This window comes from Stigmatopora nigra, chromosome 19 (genome assembly GCF_051989575.1).
Source record: "Stigmatopora nigra isolate UIUO_SnigA chromosome 19, RoL_Snig_1.1, whole genome shotgun sequence".
In the NCBI taxonomy this organism is placed as follows: Eukaryota; Metazoa; Chordata; class Actinopteri; order Syngnathiformes; family Syngnathidae; genus Stigmatopora; species Stigmatopora nigra.
The window spans coordinates 1,428,635-1,449,920 of NC_135526.1; the positions used below are offsets into that span (position 1 = coordinate 1,428,635).

General features: G+C 45.0%; 4 protein-coding genes across 5 annotated transcripts; 3 read left to right on the plus strand and 1 right to left on the minus strand.

Annotated features, from left to right (window-relative positions):
* The first annotated feature begins 257 nt into the window (after positions 1 to 257).
* brwd3 (bromodomain and WD repeat domain containing 3) lies at positions 258 to 10,316 on the plus strand. 2 transcript variants are annotated; one of them, XM_077739800.1, is made up of 40 exons: positions 258 to 670; positions 839 to 897; positions 1,011 to 1,040; positions 1,225 to 1,284; positions 1,983 to 2,133; positions 2,224 to 2,322; positions 2,495 to 2,655; positions 2,717 to 2,938; positions 3,006 to 3,106; positions 3,176 to 3,246; positions 3,344 to 3,444; positions 3,540 to 3,580; positions 3,658 to 3,762; positions 3,830 to 3,980; positions 4,067 to 4,201; positions 4,266 to 4,394; positions 4,457 to 4,682; positions 4,770 to 4,910; positions 4,984 to 5,161; positions 5,252 to 5,345; positions 5,426 to 5,587; positions 5,672 to 5,745; positions 5,818 to 6,016; positions 6,079 to 6,189; positions 6,255 to 6,362; positions 6,431 to 6,555; positions 6,617 to 6,699; positions 6,765 to 6,876; positions 6,960 to 7,021; positions 7,121 to 7,276; positions 7,341 to 7,461; positions 7,524 to 7,649; positions 7,791 to 7,863; positions 7,922 to 7,975; positions 8,066 to 8,203; positions 8,272 to 8,424; positions 8,490 to 8,647; positions 8,761 to 8,834; positions 8,910 to 9,071; positions 9,239 to 10,316. In XM_077739800.1, exons 1-40 carry the CDS (start codon positions 646 to 648, stop codon positions 9,967 to 9,969), a joined length of 5,262 nt encoding a protein of 1,753 aa, XP_077595926.1. In that variant the 5' UTR covers positions 258 to 645; the 3' UTR covers positions 9,970 to 10,316. The 2 variants fall into 2 exon arrangements, with proteins under 2 accessions (XP_077595926.1, XP_077595924.1); XM_077739798.1 differs by having other exon boundaries at positions 259 to 670; positions 5,669 to 5,745.
* A 654-nt stretch (positions 10,317 to 10,970) lies between these two features.
* LOC144212165 (terminal nucleotidyltransferase 5C-like) lies at positions 10,971 to 14,709 on the minus strand. Its single transcript, XM_077739801.1, has 2 exons — positions 14,338 to 14,709; positions 10,971 to 13,794 (listed from the first exon to the last, which is right to left on the minus strand). The coding sequence occupies exon 2, from the start codon at positions 13,786 to 13,788 to the stop codon at positions 11,866 to 11,868; it is 1,923 nt and encodes a 640-aa protein (XP_077595927.1). The 5' UTR covers positions 13,789 to 13,794; positions 14,338 to 14,709; the 3' UTR covers positions 10,971 to 11,865.
* Positions 14,710 to 15,077: 368 nt separating this feature from the next.
* chmp1b (charged multivesicular body protein 1B) lies at positions 15,078 to 17,232 on the plus strand. The gene is made up of 8 exons (XM_077739803.1): positions 15,078 to 15,166; positions 15,695 to 15,792; positions 15,874 to 16,020; positions 16,134 to 16,202; positions 16,297 to 16,404; positions 16,469 to 16,512; positions 16,598 to 16,670; positions 16,749 to 17,232. Exons 1-8 carry the CDS (start codon positions 15,160 to 15,162, stop codon positions 16,791 to 16,793), a joined length of 591 nt encoding a protein of 196 aa, XP_077595929.1. The 5' UTR covers positions 15,078 to 15,159; the 3' UTR covers positions 16,794 to 17,232.
* Positions 17,233 to 17,377: 145 nt separating this feature from the next.
* rraga (Ras-related GTP binding A) lies at positions 17,378 to 20,891 on the plus strand. Its single transcript, XM_077739802.1, has 10 exons — positions 17,378 to 17,553; positions 17,808 to 17,901; positions 18,110 to 18,209; positions 18,526 to 18,592; positions 18,673 to 18,895; positions 18,972 to 19,067; positions 19,131 to 19,253; positions 19,332 to 19,423; positions 19,628 to 19,743; positions 20,490 to 20,891. The coding sequence occupies exons 2-10, from the start codon at positions 17,875 to 17,877 to the stop codon at positions 20,591 to 20,593; spliced, it is 948 nt and encodes a 315-aa protein (XP_077595928.1). The 5' UTR covers positions 17,378 to 17,553; positions 17,808 to 17,874; the 3' UTR covers positions 20,594 to 20,891.
* Positions 20,892 to 21,286: the final 395 nt, after the last annotated feature.

Consider the following 21,286-nt stretch of genomic DNA (forward strand, 5'->3'; position numbering starts at 1 on the left):
TTTGAAACATTTTTTTCTACAAGTAGCCATTTCATTATATAGGCGGTAATGTATTGGGCCTAGGAGCAGTAATATGGTTTCTCCATAACCAGATTTTTTTTTTTTTTAAGTGAGGCATCTTAACATTTCCTGATGATTACGCACCAAGACAAGGTAAATATTTCTTTTTTCCGACATAAAACAAAGACAACCTATGTAATATTTGACTAACTTTGATATTTTCTATTCAATTATAGATGGGTGGTAATGGATTGGGCCTAGCAGCAGTAATATAGTTTCTCCATGACCAGAAAGTGAATTTGTTTTTACAAAAGTTACACATCTTAACATTTCCTGATGATTACGCACCAAGACAAGGTAAATATTTCATTTTCTGACATAAAACAAAGAGAACCTATGTAATATTTGACTAACTTTGATATTTTCTAGTCGTCATGTTCTTTAAATCAACAACGGCCAATTCCACTGGTCGTCACAAGAGGGCGCTCGCACAAAGGGGCTTGCTGTTGCTGTCACGAAGAACAACTTGAGAGAGAGGAGGCCACTTACTAACGTTAGCCTCTTTAGCTACTAGCTAGCTCGGTGGCTAACGAGCGAGGCAAAACAACAACAAGCTTGTCTTCATGCCGTCATTTCTTACGGATCATGGCAGAAACACAGCTGGAATGCGGTGAGTTCTACTTTCATTTCTTCCCTTCGGACGTATTTGCTGTTTCCTGGATTTTTGCATTTACATCAGAGTTAGCGAGCTAAGAAACGGAGCGCGAGCCATATCTGTCTGATTTAGCATTAGCTCGGCTCAAGGCATAACAACCCATCCCCGCTCTCTCCTCTGCAGAACTATATTACCTCATCGCCAGGTTTCTGCAATCTGGCCCCTGCCAAAAATCAGCAAAGGTAATTCCAGAACAAAATGACATTTATCTGACACGATCTTGCGATTTGATCCAATTAAATTGGCTCGGCAAGGTAGCAGCTAACGTTGAATCCGTCTGTGTGCCCGTTGTTAGATTCTGGTCGAAGAGCTGGAAGAGTATGAGGTAGGTTGACACTAACTTTCTGCCTTTTATTTCACGAGGCATGCCCCATCCTTGCCTCCTATTTGGTAGTTTTATAGGTCATAGTTCAGCAACATTTTCTACACTTTCTCCAAATCAAAACGTAAACGAGAACCGAGGCCATTGTTTTCGCGATGTCTCTTAACAACTTTGTTTTAATATTTAGTTGATTCCACAACGATGGACATTTGATGGAAATAAATACAAACGGACCTTCCAAGATTGGGTAAGTGGAGATTTCATTAATGATTTAAACTTGGTTGGGAAAATATTTTTATTTGATAACTGCTTTTGTGTTATTATGTGTTTAAATGGACATGAAACTAAATCATATCGATTATGTTTGGAGCGATTTTTGAATATGTACATTAATTTTAGTAGCTGCTAATCAATCGCCATGGCTTGCTATTGTAAAGGGAGGCATAGGGAGGAGGAGGGCCACTCATTCGGTAGGCGGTGATTGGTTGAAAATAGCTGACAGTCATGAGTTCAGCCAATGACGTTCGAGCTTTGATTGTAAAGGAGTAGGGAAGACGCACTCGAGCTTCTGTTGTATCCAAGGCTAAATACTCCAAAGGAATAAACTATAAATGTATATATATCCACAAAACACAATTATTAGGACAATCTATACACTACAATACTTCAGTTTATATATGTGTCATATTCTACACTATATTATAGTTTGGTCAATAGTGACATTTCATTAAATTTAATATAAATATATTTATATTAGATAGTAATATTTTACTATGATGAATTAGCAAATATAGAGTAGCTCATTTACTTTCTACAATGGAAATGGGTGTGCAATGCATTTTGACCACTTTGATCTATAATTGTCACTGGAATTGAAATTAGAGTAATAATCATTTATTTGTGCCATACAAGCAATACAATAAAAGTATTCCGTGTGACTTGCAGATGATTTTGAACGAGCATATCCCCGCCGACTATCTGCTTCGTGTTTGTAAGCGGATCGGGCCACTTATAGAGAAGGAGATCCCACCGAGTGTTCCTGGCGTCCAAACACTTCTTGGCTTGGGAAGACAGTCGTTGCTTCGAACCACTAAAAGTAATCATTTTGATTTAGTAACCTATAACGTACACTAAAATTTGCACATTTAGCAAAGACTACATAGCACTTTTTTATTGTCCACTTTAGGTTGTAGTCATAAAGTATGCAGTGGCTCAGCGGTCGCCGCCCTCCACAGAGGACGCCCACCAGAACCTCCAGTAAACCATGGATATTCCACCAGTGTCGGTTTGTATTACAAGAAAAGCATATTCCTCATACACGGGTCCATTTAATTTCCACACTGTAAACCACGTGGTGAAATTTCCCTTATTGATCTTTAGATATTAAGTTACCATCTTTTTTTTCATTATCATTTCAATTGTTTTCAATCCATTTGCTTGTCTGGTCTCATTTCAAGTGACCACCATGGGTGCTCGCCAGACCACCGGCATGGTTCGCTTTGGCCAGGCGTTGCCATCTTCAACCTACCAGCACATGAAGAGACACAAACGTATCCTGGGCCACCTCTCCGCGGTCTACTGCGTCACCTTTGATCGCACCGGCCGAAGAATATTTACAGTGAGTCACATTTCTGTGGATTGACGTTTCGGGAAATCCAATTTTCAACTTTCTATAATAGGGTTCGGATGACTGCCTGGTGAAAATTTGGGCCACTGACGACGGCCGGCTCCTGGCCACACTCCGCGGGCACGAATCGGAAATATGCGACATGGCCATCAACTACGAGAACTCTCTCCTGGCTTCGGCCAGTTGTGATAAGATCATCAGGGTGTGGTGCCTTCAGACTTGCGCGCCTGTCACCGTGCTGCAAGCCCACGCCGCTTCCATCACTTCCATTCAGGTGATGACATGATGCAATGTGTCTACTATGGCCCACTGACTGACTGTATCACCTCACATTTTTTTAGTTCTGCCCTTCGGCCCGGGGTTCGACGCGCTACCTGGCCACGACGGGTGCGGATGGCATGGTGTGCTTCTGGAAGTGGCACTCTGTCAGCCTGAAATTCAAGTAAGTATTCCATAAGAGTGGCAAACATGACCCAGTTCTTCATAATGTGTCTGTATTCGCAATCTACAGTGATCAGCCGGTGAAATTTGTCGAGAGGTCACGTCCCGGAGTGCAGGTCTCTAGTTGCTCATTCAGCGGTGGTAAGTCATCCGTTTGAAATTCCACTACAGACCTGCCTTTTGTCAGAGTTGTGAAAAATGTTTGGTGCTTCATTGGGAGTTTTTTGCCCATTGTTAGGTGGAATGTTCATGGTCACGGGTGGAAGCGATCACACAGTCAGGGTATATTACCTTGGTTCGGAAAACCCTATGAAAGTCTCCGAGTTGGATGCCCATACGGTTAGAAATGTTATTTTGTCGTTAGCTCACTAGGCAGATTTTATTTGATTTTTTTTCTAGAATCTCCTAATTGTTGACCCATTCTCATTTTGTAGGACAAAGTGGTGGTGGTCCAGTTTTGCAATAACAGTGACAGGTAAGAATCAGTCAAAAGTTGGTCATATACTTCAGATTTACAAAATTCCATGGGTTAAGACTAATATTTTTCTTCAGCCTCAGGTTTGTGAGTGGCAGTCGTGATGGCACAGTGAGGATTTGGCATTACCAACAACAAGAGTGGAATAGCATCGCTTTGGATATGGCTGCCAGGCTCCCAGGGTAAAAGACAGCATTGCAGTAATGGCTCAGTGAATGTTCTGTGACAAATACAAACACTTTGCCACAGGAGTTCTCTCCTCGCTGGAGACGATAAAACCAAACTGGTGGTGACTATGGTGGCTTGGGACCGCCAAGATCAGACCGTCTTCACGGCCGTGTCAAACTATCAGCTTAAAGTGTGGAACTCGGTCACGGGGCAGCTTCTCCATGTTTTATCGGTAAGTGCTTGGAATGGGAGAAGCTTGTTGGGGGAAAAAAATAAAAATAACAACAACAAAAAATGTCTTTTGCTCTTTCTGTTTAGGGTCATGACGATGAGGTGTTTGTTTTGGAGGCTCACCCCTTTGACTCTCGTATCATGTTATCCGCTGGCCACGACGGAAATGTTTACATCTGGGATCTCAACAAGGGCGTGAAGATCCGCAACTTTTTCAACATGGTAATTCCGCAACAATGTTCATCCATCCATGTTTGGGGCTGAGTAGGCAAACTATTCCATCCAGATTGAAGGTCAAGGTCACGGGGCCATTTATGACTGCAAGTTCTCAGCTGATGGCCAACATTTTGCCTGCACCGACTCCCACGGCCATCTGCTCATCTTTGGCTTCGGCTGTAGCCTGCCATACGAGAAGGTAGACCAAAAAATGCATTTACAAAATGACCAACTCTTTTAACCTTTGGAAATCTCCTCCAGATTCCCGAACAGATGTTCTTCCACACGGATTACCGCCCCCTCATCCGAGACACCAATAACTTCGTCCTGGATGAGCAGACCCAGCAGGCCCCGCACCTCATGCCCCCACCCTTCCTGGTCGACGTCGACGGGAATCCGCACCCTATGCACTATCAACGTCTGGTCCCGGGAAGGGAAAATTGCAAGGACGATCAACTGATACCTCAACTCGGATACATAACCAACAGTAAAAAACGTCTCCTTCTTTTTAAGTATCAGTCCCGTGTGGTGACTTTTGTGCTCTGAAAATAAACCGTGTGTCCTCTTCCCCAAGATGAAGGAGAGTTGGTTGAGCAGGTTCTTGGCCAGCAAACTACAGAAAATGTGGGAAGTATTCTGGACAGTTTCATCAGGGAGTTGCAGAACCAGCAGGATGAGAATCAGAATGTAGAAATTCAGGTGGATGACATGGAAGGTAAGATTCCATTTGAAAGTGGTCTGGAATTTATAGGGTTGCCAGATAATATTTTGTTATTGTTGTTTGACAGGCGATCCGGCGCCGGCCGTCGCATCATCGCCAGATGCGGGTCCTCGCAGAAGCGGCCAAGTGGATGGCGTGTGGCAAATGCAGAATAGTGCCCTGCGTAGCCAAGTGGCCACAGAGAGAGACTTGCTGGCCTGGAGCCGCAGAGTGGTGGTCAATGAAATACCGCAAGGAATATTCACGTAAGGCAGCAGCAACAGAATTAACTGAAAAAGAAAATCCCTCCAAAATGCAGCTCATCATCTTTGCTTTTTTGGGGTATTTTTTTTCAGTGTTTTGGAGGGGAGCAGGCAAGCAAAAGGCGACAAAGAATGTTTTCTCTACAATGCTGAGAGGAGAAAGAAACCAGTAGCTTGTCTACCCAAGGTTTGTGTGTTGCCACTACACTTTTTTTGTCCACCCCACAGTTATTTTCTGCTTCATCTTTCCTGTCTACGCTTTGACAGGTGGAAACCCTGACCACACGCTTACGCACCTTGCGGCCGGCCAAGAAAAAGCAACGGCGCCACGCGTACGAGACGCGCTCGGCTCAAGTGCGCCGGCCACGGAATCCCAGTGGTCAGGAACATCCCTCCAATGGCCATGGTGACTCTGAGAGCGAAAGAGAAGTTGGTCTAATTTCTCAAAACTCTTGCATACTTGTAAAAAAAGGGCAGAACTCCAAATCCCAATGCCCCATTGTGTTATAGCAGGTCACGGAACAGGGGGAGGTCAGTGGTGCTTCCTCCGAAAGTGAAGCTCAATGGCAGAGTGAGAGCAGCTGCAGGTAAGCATTGTGTTGTTGTTTGGTTTTTGTTTTTCCCCTGGTGAGGACTTAACATTCGCCCTTCAATTCTAGTGACTCCTCCAGCGAGTACTCTGATTGGACCGCAGATGCCGGCATCAACCTACAGCCCCCAAAGAGATCCACCAGGAAACCGGTCCAGCCCTCCGGTTACAGCAGCTCCGAGGAGGACGAGGAAGACGACGAGAAGGCCAGGGAGGAAAAGAAAAAGGAAAGCGAGGAGAAGAAGAAAAAGCCCAGAGAGACCAAACAGGTGCACCTTTATATTTTGTGGAAATTTGCCTGCAGTGCTCTGACACTGCGTCATCTTCCCAGAAACCCACAACCTCTCTGGGCGGACTGGACGCAGAGGCTTGGCTGCCACCTTCTTGGATCATGGAGACCGTCCCGCATCGGTCGCCATTTGTCCCACAAATGGGCGATGAGGTTGTTCATTTTGGTCGCCCCAGGTCAATGAGCAAAAAATGAACGAAACTTGTTCTCTCTCACAGCTTGTCTACTTCAAACAAGGCCACCAGGCCTACGTCCGAGCAGTCCGGCGAGCCAAAGCCTACAGCATCAACCCTCAGAAACAACCGTGGAACAAACTCCAACTCAGGGTCAGCTTCCGATATTTTTTTCCGCCACAAAACCTGCTTTTTGACTGGCTTTGTGTTTCCCAATACAGGACCAGGAATCTGTGAAGGTCGTGGGAATCAAGTACGAAGTAGGACCTCCCACTCTATGCTGCTTAAAACTGGCTTTCTTAGATATAGTCTCAGGGAAGATGACCAACGACTCGTTCTCCTTAAAGTGAGTTCCCAGAAAATTCCCCTTTGCTGTCCTGAGGAATCTGACAACATTTCTTCCGTAGGTACCACGACATGCCAGATGTCATCGATTTTCTGGTACTGCAACAGTTCTTCAATGAGGCCAAAAACCACAACTGGCAACCGGGTAAGGCGGTGACTTCATTTTTACTGGAGCACTTCCTCATCTTTTTCCTTGTCATTTTACTCAAGGTATGAGATTCTGTAGCATTATTGATGATGCTTGGTGGTTTGGCTTGGTGGAGGACCAGGAACCTTTACAACTCGATTATCCCGACAGTCTTTTTCAGTGTTTTGCTGTCAAGTAAGGGTTTTTTTTTTGGTGTAAATTCAGGGCCATCATTTTTTTATGACGTTTTAGTCAAAATTGTTCATTTTTGTGAGCAGGTGGGACAATGGTGAGCAGGAGAGAATGAGCCCTTGGGACATGGAACCTATCCCTGAAGAAGGTCTCGTATTAAAGCTACTTGAGTTTTTTTGTTCTTTTTTTAATACACATTTTTATTATTATTATTTTTTTTTAATTATATTTTTTCTCCCCTTTTCAGCTTTATTACCCGACCAGGTGGGTGGTGGCGTTGAGGTGGCTGAAGAGGAAATCCAAGCTCTTCTCTACAAGCCTCAAGAAGGCGAATGGGGCTCGTACACGCGTGACCAAGAATGCCAGAGAATCATCTCCGGCATCGATCAGCTGCTCACGCTTGGTAAACGTTAGCGTCCGCCGGGGGAAAAAAAGCGAGCGTCCTTCAACTTTTTCTTTCCACACAGAGGTAGCCAAACCCTTTGCTTTGCCTGTCAATCTGGAACAGTACCCGTTGTACTGCACCGTGGTGGCCTATCCCACCGACATCAGCAGCATCCACAAACGCCTGGAGAATCATTTCTACAGGCAAGAAAGAGCACTCCAAAGTCAGTTGTGACAAACCAAACATTGGGGTTTTTCTATTTCAGGCGGATTTCTGCGCTCATGTGGGAGGTGCGCTACATTGAGCACAACGCCCGCACTTTCAACGAACCCCAGAGCCCCATCGTAGCCGCGGCTAAAGTGGTGACGGATGTTCTCCTCCATTACATCGGGTGGGTAACCAAAGCCTGGCCTTGACAAAATCAACCAAAAAAAAACAAATCACATGGAATAAATACTACATGTAAACCGAGGTGGGCAGGGAATGTTTAATTTTTTAATTTAAGAAATGTGCTTCTCCTTCTCCATTCCAGGGACCAAAGCTGCACAGATATCTTGAATCTTTATCATAAAATGAGACATGAGGTCAGCAGTGGAGAAGATGAGGTGAGATTCTTGGCATTAGAATGAAAATGTTCCTTGGTGCTCACCACCATCTCCTCAGGCACTCGAGGTGGACGTGGATTCAGACACTCCAGGGACATCTTCTGGACATTGGGTATGAGTTTTTGAAAATCCCATCCGTGGTCTCATTTCTTGAGAATTTAGACCCGTGCATGTCATGCTAAACTCTTGCCTCCAATTCCAGGAGAGCAAATCAAAGAAGCGCGGCGTGGTTTTTGACCCCTTAGCGTGGCGAGGCCAGTGTCGGGAGCTTCTGCGCAAAATGATCTCCTCGAACGACTCTCAGCCGTTTAGGCAGCCCGTCGACCTCTTTGAGTACCCGGTAAAATAACCAATGGCAACATCCCTGAAGATAATGAGAAAGTAATCCCCGCCCTCCTTTTTGCACAGGACTACCGAGACATCATCGACACCCCTATGGATCTGGGCACCGTGTCGGAGACGTTGCTCGCCGGCAATTACGAGAGCCCGATGGAGTTGGCCAAAGATGTCCGCCTCATTTTTAGCAACTCCAAAGCATACACGCCAAACAAGAAATCACAGGTAATGGTGCCGTTTAAGGGCTTCCAACATGCTAAGTTCTCAATGTTTCTGTATTTCTTGTTCAGATCTACACGATGACCCTCAGCCTGTCGGCCTTTTTTGAAAACCACATCATCGCCATCATCTCCGACCACAAGTCGGCCATTCAGAACGAACGGCGAGCGCGTCAAAGGGAGAATTACAGGAACCGGTTGCACAATGGAGGCAGTTCGCCCACGGCCAGGTCTGCTAAACCGCCAGCATATATTCATTCGTGCTTTTTTGTTTTAGGGAATGGGGTCAAAAAGCCTGTACTGGAGTTTGAGCTAATAAATAAAATACATCTTTTTTGTTTAGTTCCAACAAGAAGCACAAATCAGAGAGGGAGTCAAGGTCCAGAAAATCCCAGACTGAAGTAAAGACCCCCAAAGGTAAGCTACATTTATTTATTTTCACCATATGTAGTATTATTAAGTTTCTGACGTTGGGAATTGTTGTTTCTCCAGCTGAGCGTAGCACAAATGTAGCACTGGACGAGGATGACGATGATGACGAAGACGTCCAACCGTCTTCTCCAAGTTCGGGGACGAGCGAGGACAATGGAATGCTGCTCCCGCCCCAGCCACATCTCCCCAAGCGTCTCCTAGCGACTCCCAGCGAGAAATCAGGTAACACACACTCCCGTTTCGTTTGCCGGGGAAACTTAACGAGAGGCCGCTGAGAATGCGCTTGCCGTTCTTCGCTATTAGCATAGCGTAAAATTTCTAAGCCAATTAGAATTAGGTGCGGCGGTTTCGAAAAGAATCAACTGAGTCTGGACGACCGTGTGTCGCAGGACGCCAATCGCGGGGCGGAGCCACTTCCGGGCGGCGGCGACGCGAAGCCGCGCCTCAGTCCGAAGCCGCGTCCGGCGGATCCTCGTCCGAGTCGTCCACCACGTCCGAATCCTCGTCGTCTTCCTCGTCGTCCTCCTCTTCTTCCTCCTCGTCCGATAGCGGCTCGGACGGCGAGGGCGAGAAGTACGTGGAGGGGGGAGGAGATCACGACTACAGCAAAGCGCCCGGCCTGTCGTTGCGGATCAATTTGAAGGACAAGATGGTCATCACGGGGAAGAGGAAACACGGAGGAGGAGGAGGAGGAGGCGATGATGACGCAAAGGCTGCCAAAAAAGTAAGACTGCCGCAGCCCGTTGAAGAGGAGGAGGAAGAGGATGAAGATGAGGAGGAGGAAGAGGAGGAAGAAGAAGAAGAGGAGGGGGAGGTAGTATTACAGAAGCCAAATCCACCGGGAAATATCAGACTTGAAGTACAGGAGGAGGAAGAAGAGGAAGATGAAGAAGAGCCGGAAGAGGAAGAAGAATCGGACGAGGAAAAGGAGTCGCCCGCCGCCGCCAAAGGTCACCAGGTCAACACTCGCCGGCGAGGACGGCGAACGGTGGCGTACCGGGACGAGTCGGACGGCGACGAAGACGAGGACCTCCTCAACTTGGGCAGGTCTCGTTCGGGGCGCGTACGCCGCATGACGGAGAAAGCTCGCGTCAGCCACCTCATGGGATGGGGACACTGAACCCCGCGCAAAACCCACCAATACACTGCAGGGATATCTTTTCTTTCCTTTCTTTTGTACAGTAGTACCTTGAGATATGAGATCCCATACAAATGTACTCAACACATCATTAATTGCTTCCCATTTGAAAAAAACACCTGTTCTAATTGGCCATCACCCACATAACAACCAAAATGACACCATTTTTTTACTCATATCTCAAATTGCTCGTATTTCAAGGTATGGCTGTACATAAATGTGTGTAAATATTACGGTTTTTTTTTTTTTGAAACGGTGCTAGCACTTTCCTGCCCAGTCATTGACGGACGTTCCTCAGTTTGTTTTTTGGGGGTGACGTATTCCACACTCGCCCTACTTCCTTCATCACTGACCACCAAAAAAAGGATGCAAAAAACGGTGCTCTCTCATTTTTTGCGGACAACTTTATCAACCAGGTTGTTTGTGGTGGTGGATTCCAAAAGTGCCCCCCTTCCGCTTGTAAATAATCTTCGCCAGAGAAAATCTATGGGATGTCGTCCCTCAGCGTCCGTCATAGCCCGTCAATGAACAAGGAACGTGTTCTTTTTTTTGCACATTTTCTTCTCCATTTTTTTCTTCCTCTCCTTTTAGAGATGTCAGCACAGCATTAAGTAGTGTCTACTTTTTTAAATTTTATTTCAAAAGTAGATGCAAATGTTTGGCCCCCTTATGCATTTTAAATAGTTTGTTGGCAGTGTAACAGTGCTGTGTGGGGAACTTTTTTTGGTTTTTTTATACGGTGTTCTCATTTTGATTTTTCAATAAAAACAAAAAAGTACTTAAAATGATTATTGTGTTTTTTGTGCCGCCGTTGAGCAAGTTTGTGTTTTGGTTTGGACAATTAATTCAACTATATTTTTTTGATCAACAGAATTTGCGATGGGGGCAAAATCTTCAAAATCCTTATTTCTACTTTTTAGTTGAATGAGGTATGTTATGACTGTTGAATTAGGCACAATGACCTCCAAAACTGGCTGAGTCAGAATAGGAGCAAACAAAGCTGAGCAGTGACGCACTTAGTCCCCAAAAAAACCCACAGGATCAATGCAGAGGGCAAATGAAAGGTCATACATTTGCTGTCCAGCGACATGAGCCATCAACAACAAAAACAAAACCATTCCAGAGGTAAAACAGTTGTTTTTCATTACCATCAAACAGCAGTCCAAAACATTGATATATTATGACAGCAACACTTATTCCTTTGAATAGGACTACATCTAACATTCACAAAGCACAACTGACAAATAGGAAAAACATTGACGCACATACTATTCAACACTGCAATAACTATTGAATTCCACTCAAACACAACATTTGCCATTCGATATGCAATTGTGTTTGATTTCTACACATTAATTAACACTAAATGCTTTGCATGTCCACATGACAAAATTTTACTTTACAGCTACAGACAGATACGGTAAATATACTTATTGGCGATACATCAACCGGTTCCAAATACAAACAAACTGACTCTAAATTTTGGAAAGTAAAACATCAAATTGTCATTTAAAATCATGATTTAATTGCATGAAATCATCCTTGAATCAAAAGAGCATGTAATATAACCCGAAGCAAACCCTATGAAGTATTCCATTGTTGGCCTAAGAATGGTTCTTTTTCTTTGAAAAGAAGAGATGGAGGAGCAAGTCTGAAGTCAGGATCTAATTCTAAACGCCACCGGATTGACTTTAGTTTCAGAGAGTTCGCCAGCCAGGATTCAGGTTAGTATTGGCGAGCGCTTTCCCACCTGGCCAAATATCCAGCCTTCCAAAAAAACCCAAGAAACTCCATAACCCAGGAGTGCTCAGAGGACGCCGTGCCTCACGCAGGGCCCACGCTTAAAGCCGCCTTCCCGCAGAGGGCACGGCGCCGTGGCTACGCCGGCCCGCCCTGCACGTGTACATGCAGCGGGTAGGGGTGATAGAGCAGCGAGGGTTGCGGCGGCGGCGCCACAAAGTAGCCCCCATAAAGAGGCTCGCTGACATAAGGGGCCGGCTGGTAAAAGCAGGTAACGTTGGCGGCGTTGGGGATGGCGTTCTGCTCCCCGAGGATCCGCAACGCCAAAACGGTGATCATGTTGAGGGTCTGCCTCCTCTCGTGGCCCATCAGGCAGACGGTGCTCTCGTCCACCACGCGCCGTAACGTCATCAGGTAGCGGTATTTGCCGCTCTCCAGGTGGCCGTGCAGGTGGGCCTCCACCTCGCGCCGCTGCTCCTTCACGTCGGGGAAGTCGATGAAGAAGCGCGAGCACATGTATCTTTCCAGGGACTTGATCTCCGTCTCGCTGGCCGGACGGAAGTCCCGCACCAGGAGCTCGCAGTACTTCAGCAGGCCGCCGCCACGGATCTCCTCGGGGTGGTGGGTGGCGATCAGGCGACGACGCAGGTGATCCGCCGCTTGCTCGAAGTCGCCGTATGTGCACTCGGCACGCACGCTCAACCAGGGGCTGGGCATGGGGGGTTCCGCGGGGTCTGGCACCGCCGCCTCCTCGCTCACGAGCCCTCCACCGTCACATTCAGGGGGGGTTTCCAAACATCTGGGCGTGGTGGCCTCACCCAGACCAGCCCCCGCCCCCAAACCACTGGCCTCGCCATAAGTAGCCGCCGACCCCCTACGTGAAGAAGACTTGACCCGAGTCGGCGCCTCCGTCATGGCCGACGCCCGAGCGGTGGACTCGGACATGTCACTTGGCAAAGACCGTTTTTCTGGATCGACACGGATCAGCTTGCGTGACATTTTCCGTTGCAGTTTGGGCGAGGGCCAGTAGTCTGGGACCACCACCTCTGGGGACGTGCTGCAGGTTTTTTTAGCCGGGGGAGGAGAAGGAAACAACTGGCGATGGGACTCGGAGATGGCGCCTTCTACTTGGACGCAATCCTGCGCGGGCGACTGGTCTGCCACGGCTGTGACGGAAACGCACGAGGCCTCTTCTTCGACCTGCAGCTTCAAATCCGCCCCCATTGAAGAAGATAACACGGGAGGGGCCTTTGGGAGCGCACAGTCGATCTGGATCTCCAACGGCTCTTTTCGCCCACTCTCTGGGAGCGGCTCTTTGTGCCGGCTCTCGGGGAGCGGCTCCTCTCGTCCTTTGGACTTTTGGCTCTCTGCCCGGGCTGGCGTCTCCTCCTCGGGAGATCCACCCCGACGCCCCGCCCCTCCGTCAGACGCCCCCTCGGACCGAAGCGGATCCCCGCCATCTGGGTTCCCCCTCCCCGCTTTCCCATGGTTCTCCCGGTAGGACTCCAACATTCGGTCCAGAACGATCTGGAAGGAATCCACGCTGAACTGAAATTGCCTGCGAAGGGCACCGACAAACCTCAAGCCCACCGTCTTGGCCTTGTCATTGGACAGCAAGATGAGACTCCATCTATCATGCTCGTTGAAGACTTTAACCATCTTCTGCACGTAGGCCTCTTTCATGGTCAGGCAGGTGATCCTGCGGCGGTTGACCCCGTACGGCAGGAGGTCTCGGAGGCTCCCCAGCACCACCTCCTTGATCACCTGGAAGTCGTCCTGCCCGGGTAGGTCCACCCCGAAAACGATGTCCAAGTCCCGCGCGCCCAAGCCGTTGTGGCTCACGAGCACGTGGCTGGCCGCGGCACCATTGAGGCGTACGTCCTTCACCCGGATGTTTCTCTCCGCCAGGCGATCCCTGATCGCCCGGATGATGTCTTTGGCGCTCACCTGCAGAGTGGGGAAATTCCCTCGCCCATGGATGGGGATGACCTCGGTCAGGACCTTATCCAGAGCTCCCACTTGCTCCGGGGTCAAGTTGCGGAAGCTTTTTTCGCTCGTCATGCTGGCCTGTGAACACAGATGGAAATCCCACCGTCAAAATGAGCAATGTGCTAAATTAGCTTGGAAGACTATGTGCATAGTACAATTTAGGCACATGTGCACGTCATAGCAAGCGAGAACATTGCATTGTATAAAGTCAAAAAAAATTCTGGTTTGCCCGATGACTCACGCACGGCGACCATCTTGGAGGCCACCACGGTGGTGATAGAGCATTAAAGCATAAAAATCGTCTCGGCATACGTCGACGCATTTTTTTGGCCTATCAAAATTTTCAGCTACGCTGTTTGAAGGATCATTAATCATTTCTGCCCTATTTGACTCCCCCGACCTCTTATTATTAATATAATTATATTAAAGTACAACACTATGAGTCACACAGCTGCTCGGTGAAAAGGCTGCATACACTCAGTCAGTCACCCAACAACAGTACATTTAAAGCTATACTTATGCCATTTCAAAGGTGAGTTTTGATATTCTATTATGAAATACTTGTTATTTATAGTACACTAAGTTGACAGTACATTTTTATTAAGTTTAAAAAAAACTTACCTGCTTTTAATGTGCCAAATTAAAATTGATTGTATACCACTGAAAGGCAAGAACAATTAAAAAAAATGTATCAAGATGTATCCAACAGGTTTATCGGATGGATTTGAAATACGCTATCGGCTCAGCAGCACTGTTTCCATGGCAATCAGACGCGCCTTCTCTGCTAAACTCAGTCTCCGAGCAAAAAGTGTGGTCAGATGTCAAAGGTCAAGCTGGAGGATGTGATGGATGGATGTTGGGAAGTTGGACAGCGACCTGTCAGTCAATCAGTCTGTCAGTCAGTCAGTCACGCCGGCGTGCCACCGCACTGCTGGCCGAGCTGTTGCGGGGTGAAAGAAACATCGCAGCGGAGCGGATGGAGTGACTCATCCTCTCTCCCCACACAACGTAAATCTTTTTTATTATCCATCAAAGGCAGGGCCAGCCCACTTTAAGGCCTGGCCCAATAAGAAAGCTATTTTCTATCATCTACGTCATTTAAAAACGCACTTTGATTGCAGATTGTATTTAAATGTATTTGGAATTTTTTAGTGATGAAGGCTACGTTAGAATATAATTGCACACACAAAAGGAGTCACTTTTCCACCTCCAAAACGGCGATGACATTGACGTATGTTTTGCAGTTCGTATGTCAAATGACCACGTGACAGTGACGTCAGATATTTTTGTCAAACACCAGGAAGTGCAGAAACGACAACGAAAGAAGACCGATACCTAAAAATAACGTCGTGTTTAAGATCCTGCCTTTTTGACTCACTTTTGGCAATACTCTACATTTGGAAACAACTTTTTGACCAGCTAAGACACCGAAAAAAGCTCAGAATGGATAGTATCCTTCTAAAAAACAGGTTGAGTAAGATAAGTATTGGAATGACAATGCTAAGGTTCTGCCACCGACTAACAAAATATTTATGTGCGATATTGTTTGTCTTGGCATGTCTTAAACATTGATCAACAACCGAACCGTCATACTTTGTTCGAATTAAAAATAAAAATACAAGCTTAGTATGACGATCTATTCTAGACGTCGATTTAGCCTTGGAAATAGCCTCGTTGCAAATGTCTGAAATGGAAACCCCAACAGGTCATCAGAGCTGTTTTGTTTTTAGTTTAGTCTAGTTTTAGCTATATAGTATAACTGTAATGTGTAGAATATAGAAATTCGAACGAGAGTATAAATATTGTTTACGTTTTGTAGTTGTAGTTTGTGTTAATAGTTTCACAAATTCCACTTGTGCCACGCACGACGTCATCCATTGGAACATGCTTATTGTATATTGTTGTTGAGTCACTCTGCTATTGTCATTGAAAAATGCTGTTCCCGTCTACGTATTTTTTCTTTAATCTTGCATCCCAGAACATCTTTTCAATTTAAAGTTTGCCGCTAAGGAACTCCAGAGAAACTCCAAGAAATGCGACAAAGAGGAGAAAGTGGAGAAAAGCAAAGTGAAGAAAGTACGTGGCCAGCCTGACAGTGATTTTTCTTGTAGTTCGTCTCCAGACAATGAATGGATGTCATTATGTGTGTGTTTATAGGCCATCCAGAAGGGAAACACGGAGGTGGCAAGGATCCATGCGGAGAACGCCATCAGACAGAAGAACCAGTCTGTGACCTACTTGAGGATGAGTGCTCGGGTGGATGCGGTGGCCGCCAGGGTCCAAACGGCTGTTACCATGAACCAGGTAGAAAATATGACAGTGTTCCTTTAAAGGACTTACAAATCGGGAGCATGGCCCTTTTTTCCACTCATTAAGTGTGTAGAAAATATATTTGTTAAGCAAGCATTTCCTTTCAGGTCACAAAATCTATGTCTGGAGTGGTGAGAGGAATGGATGTTACTCTCAAATCCATGAATTTGGAAAAGGTAATTTCTTCAAATATATAAATTAAAAAAATTACTATGATATTTTTATTGAGCTTTCAGTACATTTCCAAAACCGACCATTTTTTGTCATCAGATTTCAGCCCTTATGGACAAGTTTGAGCGGCAGTTTGAGACGTTGGATGTTCATACAGCGCAGATGGAAGACACCATGAGTAGCTCCACAACACTGACTACTCCCCAGGTAGGTCACATAACCAAAGTCTCTTCTAAACTCACAGTTAATGCTGCTTTGACGTGTGTTTCAGAACCAAGTGGATTCTTTGTTGCACGAGATGGCGGATGAAGCAGGGTATTTATTCTTTGGGGAAACAATCCACAATGTTTACATTTTGTGCTAGTTAGTTTGATATTAATGGGGGATGCACTTTGTTTAGGTTGGACTTGAACTTGGAGCTGCCTCAAGGGCAAATGGGATCGGTGGGCACCAGCGTGGCCTCAGCAGAGCAGGTCAATTGCACAAATTACAAATTATTCTTAACTCTTTGAATGCCAGCCTGATTTTCATTAATTGTTTTCCACTTGCAGGATGAGCTGTCTCAAAGGCTGGCAAAACTCCGAGATCGATTGTGAATGAAAATTGTCGTGGAGCGATCAGAATATCACAAGAGATCTGCCTAAATACATATTATTTTCACCCTATTTTTTCCCTTTTCCGTTGCTAATTCTCTCTGTGGAGCGGTTCTATTGTTACTTTTGTGTCCGGGACAACACGTAACTTAATGAATTTCTTTTTTATTTTTCAGGCTAATTGAAAATGTCAAAATGTCATGCTGACCAAATTCTTTAGAACTTGTAGCTACGAATAAGATCAGGATTTTTTTGGCCCATATTGCTGAGTTATATGATTTCACTAAAAAGGCATCCACCCACAAGCTCTTTTGTTATTCATTAGTTATGACCTGTTATTCTTGTACTACTGTTTGAAAGGCGTTCCGTGTTCTTTGTGGTAATCTACTTTGGTTTTGGGTTGCAGTTTGCAGATTACACACAATAAACTTTTATAATACTATTTTTTGTCCTTTTAACAAATTGTCAATATAAAAAGATATCCTGATCTCTAAATATATTTAAGTCATTTTCCTCGAGAGAAGGCTTTGTTTTATTTTGAAAATATCTCAAATGGAAATGACGTAGGCCGCCCTTTTCGCTTGCCCCATCAGACTACTGCCAACACATGTCACGTCATGTGACCGTGTCGTAAACAGGAAGCAGGTGATCTCAACTTGTCCAACTAATTACATCAAGTAATGTACACGACGACGTTCTTTCACGCCAAACAATTCACGTTAACTCTTGGCTGAACACTGAATCAACTTGATCTACAGTTCGGGTAAGATCCTCACATTCTACTCGTAATTGATTTCAGCTAGCAGCTAAGCTACATGGCATAAATACGTATCTATTCTTTGCCTAACTAGCCAATTTAGCATTAGCTCCATTTACCAGATGTAAAGTGCATTCAAACGACTGAACATAATCGTTTAAAAGTTATATTTTCATCCCGTCATCGCGTGTAATTTTGCGACTAGGTTTTTTTCCCCATGTGATAATTAACACGTAAGTGCAAAAATGTGTGTGCCTCAGCTGAGAGCTGCATACGAGAAGTCATCTGATCCCCCTCTGAAACTTCCAACGTGTCTTCTCAAGGGGGATGTCCAGCTCAGCCATGAAGAAAAAGGTCACTTGCTCTCATTTATCTCGTCTTTCATAACATTGAGTACCCTTGACGGCCATAGATGTCAATTCAATTTTGTCATGGCATCTGTCGCCTTCAATGGCAGCCCCCCCCCCACGCCCCCTTTCAAACATATCCAAAAATGCTATGGAGCCAAAATGGTGGTTGTTTTCATGTTATGTGAACTGTTGAATTGGCATCTGTTTTTTAGGTGTTATTGATGGGGAAAAGCGGGTCTGGGAAGACCAGTATGAGGTCAATCATCTTTGCCAATTACATTGCTCGAGACACGCGGCGCCTTGGAGCAACAAGTAAGAATGTCCATCACATGTCCAACAAATACTTAATAGTTAATATTTGAGGGGTAATTGTTGAATTTTTTTCTTAGTTTTATTTATGTTTAACTCTGTTAGGGCCACTGGGCACAAAAGCATAAAACATATACTGTAAATAGCACCTGAGTGTAGATGAGCTTTGTATAGTAGCACAGTGAAAAGAATGCTAGCTTTCCTAGTAATAAATAATAATAAAACGTGACTGTAAGTTGGAGTCGATGAGGGCAGTCATTGCAAAAATAATCAATGGCAGCCTAACTCCTGACTTTAATCCAATCTTTTCTTTCTGCAGTTGATGTGGAGCACTCCCACGTGAGATTTCTTGGCAATCTGGTCCTAAATCTTTGGGATTGTGGAGGGTAAGAGAGACGCGTTGATAATTCGCCATCAACCAGTCAGAGACAACATGCCTATCTTTTTTTTTTTTTTCACCCCACAGGCAAGACACTTTTATGGAGAACTACTTCACCAGCCAAAGGGACAACATTTTCCGCAACGTGGAGGTTCTTATTTACGTGTTTGATGTGGAGAGCCGCGAGCTGGAGAAAGACATGCATTACTACCAGTCGTGTTTGGAAGCCATTCTACAGAATTCCCCCGACGCTAAAGTCTTTTGTCTGGTGCACAAAATGGATCTGGTGCAGGAGGACCAGAGAGATTTGGTAAGGTGGAGGCAACACATCTTTCAGTCCTTTAAAAAATATCAAATCTGATTAATTTTTGTGCGTCGTTGGTAAGATTTTTAAGGAACGCGAGGAAGATTTGAAAAGACTGTCCCGACCTTTGGCCTGCACGTGCTTCCGGACGTCCATCTGGGACGAAACGCTCTACAAGGTTGGTGGGCATGAAAATTCTGACCTGGCGGAGCAAAATGTCTAAAAATATGCATTCCAACAGGCATGGTCTAGCATTGTGTACCAGCTCATCCCCAATGTTCAGCAACTGGAAACCAATTTGAGGAATTTTGCGCAGATTATTGAGGCAGATGAAGTCCTTCTGTTTGAGAGAGCCACGTTTCTGGTCAGTTTGCCACTCCCGGTGGACTTGGACTTGATTTTTTTGTACTGGTTATTTATTTGTATGTTGTTGTGATTGTAGGTGATCTCCCACTACCAGTGCAAAGAGCAGCGAGATGCTCACCGCTTTGAGAAGATTAGTAATATTATTAAGCAGTTCAAACTCAGCTGTAGGTGAGTTTCTATAGGGCAATGACGTGATCAAATAGTACACTTTGACCTCACTTTCTTTTCTAGTTAATCTTTAACCCATTGAGATAATCCCCCGGCATGGATGATGTTTATTTGGTCTTAAATTTCCCATATGAGGCATTTTTACTTGATATTGTCATTTTCCAAGTAGTACCTTTTAGTCAAATGTGTTTTTTTCTATTTCAGTAAACTAGCAGCCTCTTTCCAGAGCATGGAAGTGAGGAATTCCAACTTTGCGGCCTTTATTGACGTCTTCACCTCCAACACATATGTCATGGTTATCATGTCTGACCCATCTATTCGTGAGTACTTCATTATTTCATATTTTATTCTAAAAAGTTATAATTTCGTGAGCGTTAGCATATTATTAACTCCGATTCGCGATGGACATTCAACTAATTCAAGACAGAGATGTCCCTAAAATAGTTATAAATAGTTTTTAATTTAGCCTGCTTTATGCTATCCAAATATAATTGATATCACAAACAGTTTTGTGTAAAATTATAAAATGGGAGGGTTGGAGGACTACTATATTTGGCCTTAATCCCTTTGAAGAAAAGACCCAACACAAATATACCAATGGCATTTTTCTCCGGACAAGCAGCTTAATATGGGTATCCCTTTGGAATGGATAAAAGTAAAACGAAAACAGCACGCCACCCTTGGATGAATAAACCCAAACATTTTCGCAACCTTTTTCATTTTAAGTGGAACTACCGCAAAGAAATGGATAATTCAACAAATAAACTTGGCATACTAACTTGTTATTTTGTGTCGCCAAGTCCAGTCAACTCTTCTGCTAGCTAACATAAGTCAAGATAGCGTTACCCACAAAGATGAAATCCCAAAGATGGATGCCATAGTCCCCTTAAGTGGTGTAACACAGCTAAAATTGATCTGCTTATCCCAGTCAAAAGACATACATTTGGACTACCATGTCCCACAGGAATTCTACCAAATAGCCCCCCTCCTGAGAAAAACAAACTGATACTCTCCTTTGTATCTTCCTCCAAGTGACATCCCAAAATTGTGTGTTGCTTTCCAACAGCCTCCGCAGCCACCCTCATCAATATCCGTAATGCTAGGAAACACTTTGAGAAGTTGGAACGGGTGGACGGACCCAAACACGGTCTGCACATGCGAATGCGCTAGCCGCCGCCGTCGCCATCCGTCCGTCCGCCAATCAACGGCCGGATCCTCGCATGGCCTCGCTTGGCGTGCCCACTCACGTTCAATCAGACAAAACATGAGGATTTTCTTTCTCGGTCGTCTTTCGCACCTCAAGAGGCGGGCGGCGTTTTTGCTTTTGTCCGCCGTGAAGATAAGTGTTTACTTTGAAGGGAATAATGTACCTCGCTGTTGTATACGGAAGACCCCGGTGATCAGGGGCATCTGTTGTATTTGGAGAGAAAAAAAATAAATACAAGCAATATAGTTTTATTGAAAAAGACCAACTGTATCTGTGTTTTGATTGTATTTCAAGGACTCATTTGGTACCTGAAAAATGTTAAAACCAGTCAAACAAAATTCCAAATGACATTCTATGCCATTGGCAGCAATGGGCCATATTTATTCCAAGTGTACAATAATAACTTTTAACATACAGCCTAAATATTTAATTACAAAAAACAAAAATCTCACCAAAAACCTTCATAAAACTGTACATAAGAAATCGGGTATACAAAAAAATGGCAGTATCTTCATAGCAGTCACTAAACAACAGGATTGAAAGAAAACATGGTAAAGTTACAAGTGAACAGGAAGGTGAATATAATGAGGGCTTGGATTTTGTAAGCAATTAGAATTTCCCCTCTCCCAACGACACGTCAGTGGGGAATTTCCGTC

What these genes read in the sequence shown, in the direction of transcription:
- brwd3 (XM_077739798.1), top strand. Translation starts at nt 646, where the DNA reads ATGGCAGAAACACAGCTGGAATGCG. An exon ending in ATGGCTGCCAGGCTCCCAGG is followed by an intron (nt 3,763 to 3,829) that starts GTAAAAGACAGC and finishes ACTTTGCCACAG; the next exon opens with GAGTTCTCTCCTCGCTGGAG. An exon ending in CGCCAAACAAGAAATCACAG is followed by an intron (nt 8,425 to 8,489) that starts GTAATGGTGCCG and finishes TTTCTTGTTCAG; the next exon opens with ATCTACACGATGACCCTCAG.
- LOC144212165 (XM_077739801.1), bottom strand. Translation starts at nt 13,788, where the DNA reads ATGACGAGCGAAAAAAGCTTCCGCAACTTGACCCCGGAGCAAGTGGGA.
- chmp1b (XM_077739803.1), top strand. An exon ending in CGGCTGTTACCATGAACCAG is followed by an intron (nt 16,021 to 16,133) that starts GTAGAAAATATG and finishes ATTTCCTTTCAG; the next exon opens with GTCACAAAATCTATGTCTGG. An exon ending in GAGATGGCGGATGAAGCAGG is followed by an intron (nt 16,513 to 16,597) that starts GTATTTATTCTT and finishes CACTTTGTTTAG; the next exon opens with GTTGGACTTGAACTTGGAGC.
- rraga (XM_077739802.1), top strand. Translation starts at nt 17,875, where the DNA reads ATGTCCAGCTCAGCCATGAAGAAAAAG. An exon ending in AGGAGGACCAGAGAGATTTG is followed by an intron (nt 18,896 to 18,971) that starts GTAAGGTGGAGG and finishes GTCGTTGGTAAG; the next exon opens with ATTTTTAAGGAACGCGAGGA. An exon ending in CAGTTCAAACTCAGCTGTAG is followed by an intron (nt 19,424 to 19,627) that starts GTGAGTTTCTAT and finishes TTTCTATTTCAG; the next exon opens with TAAACTAGCAGCCTCTTTCC.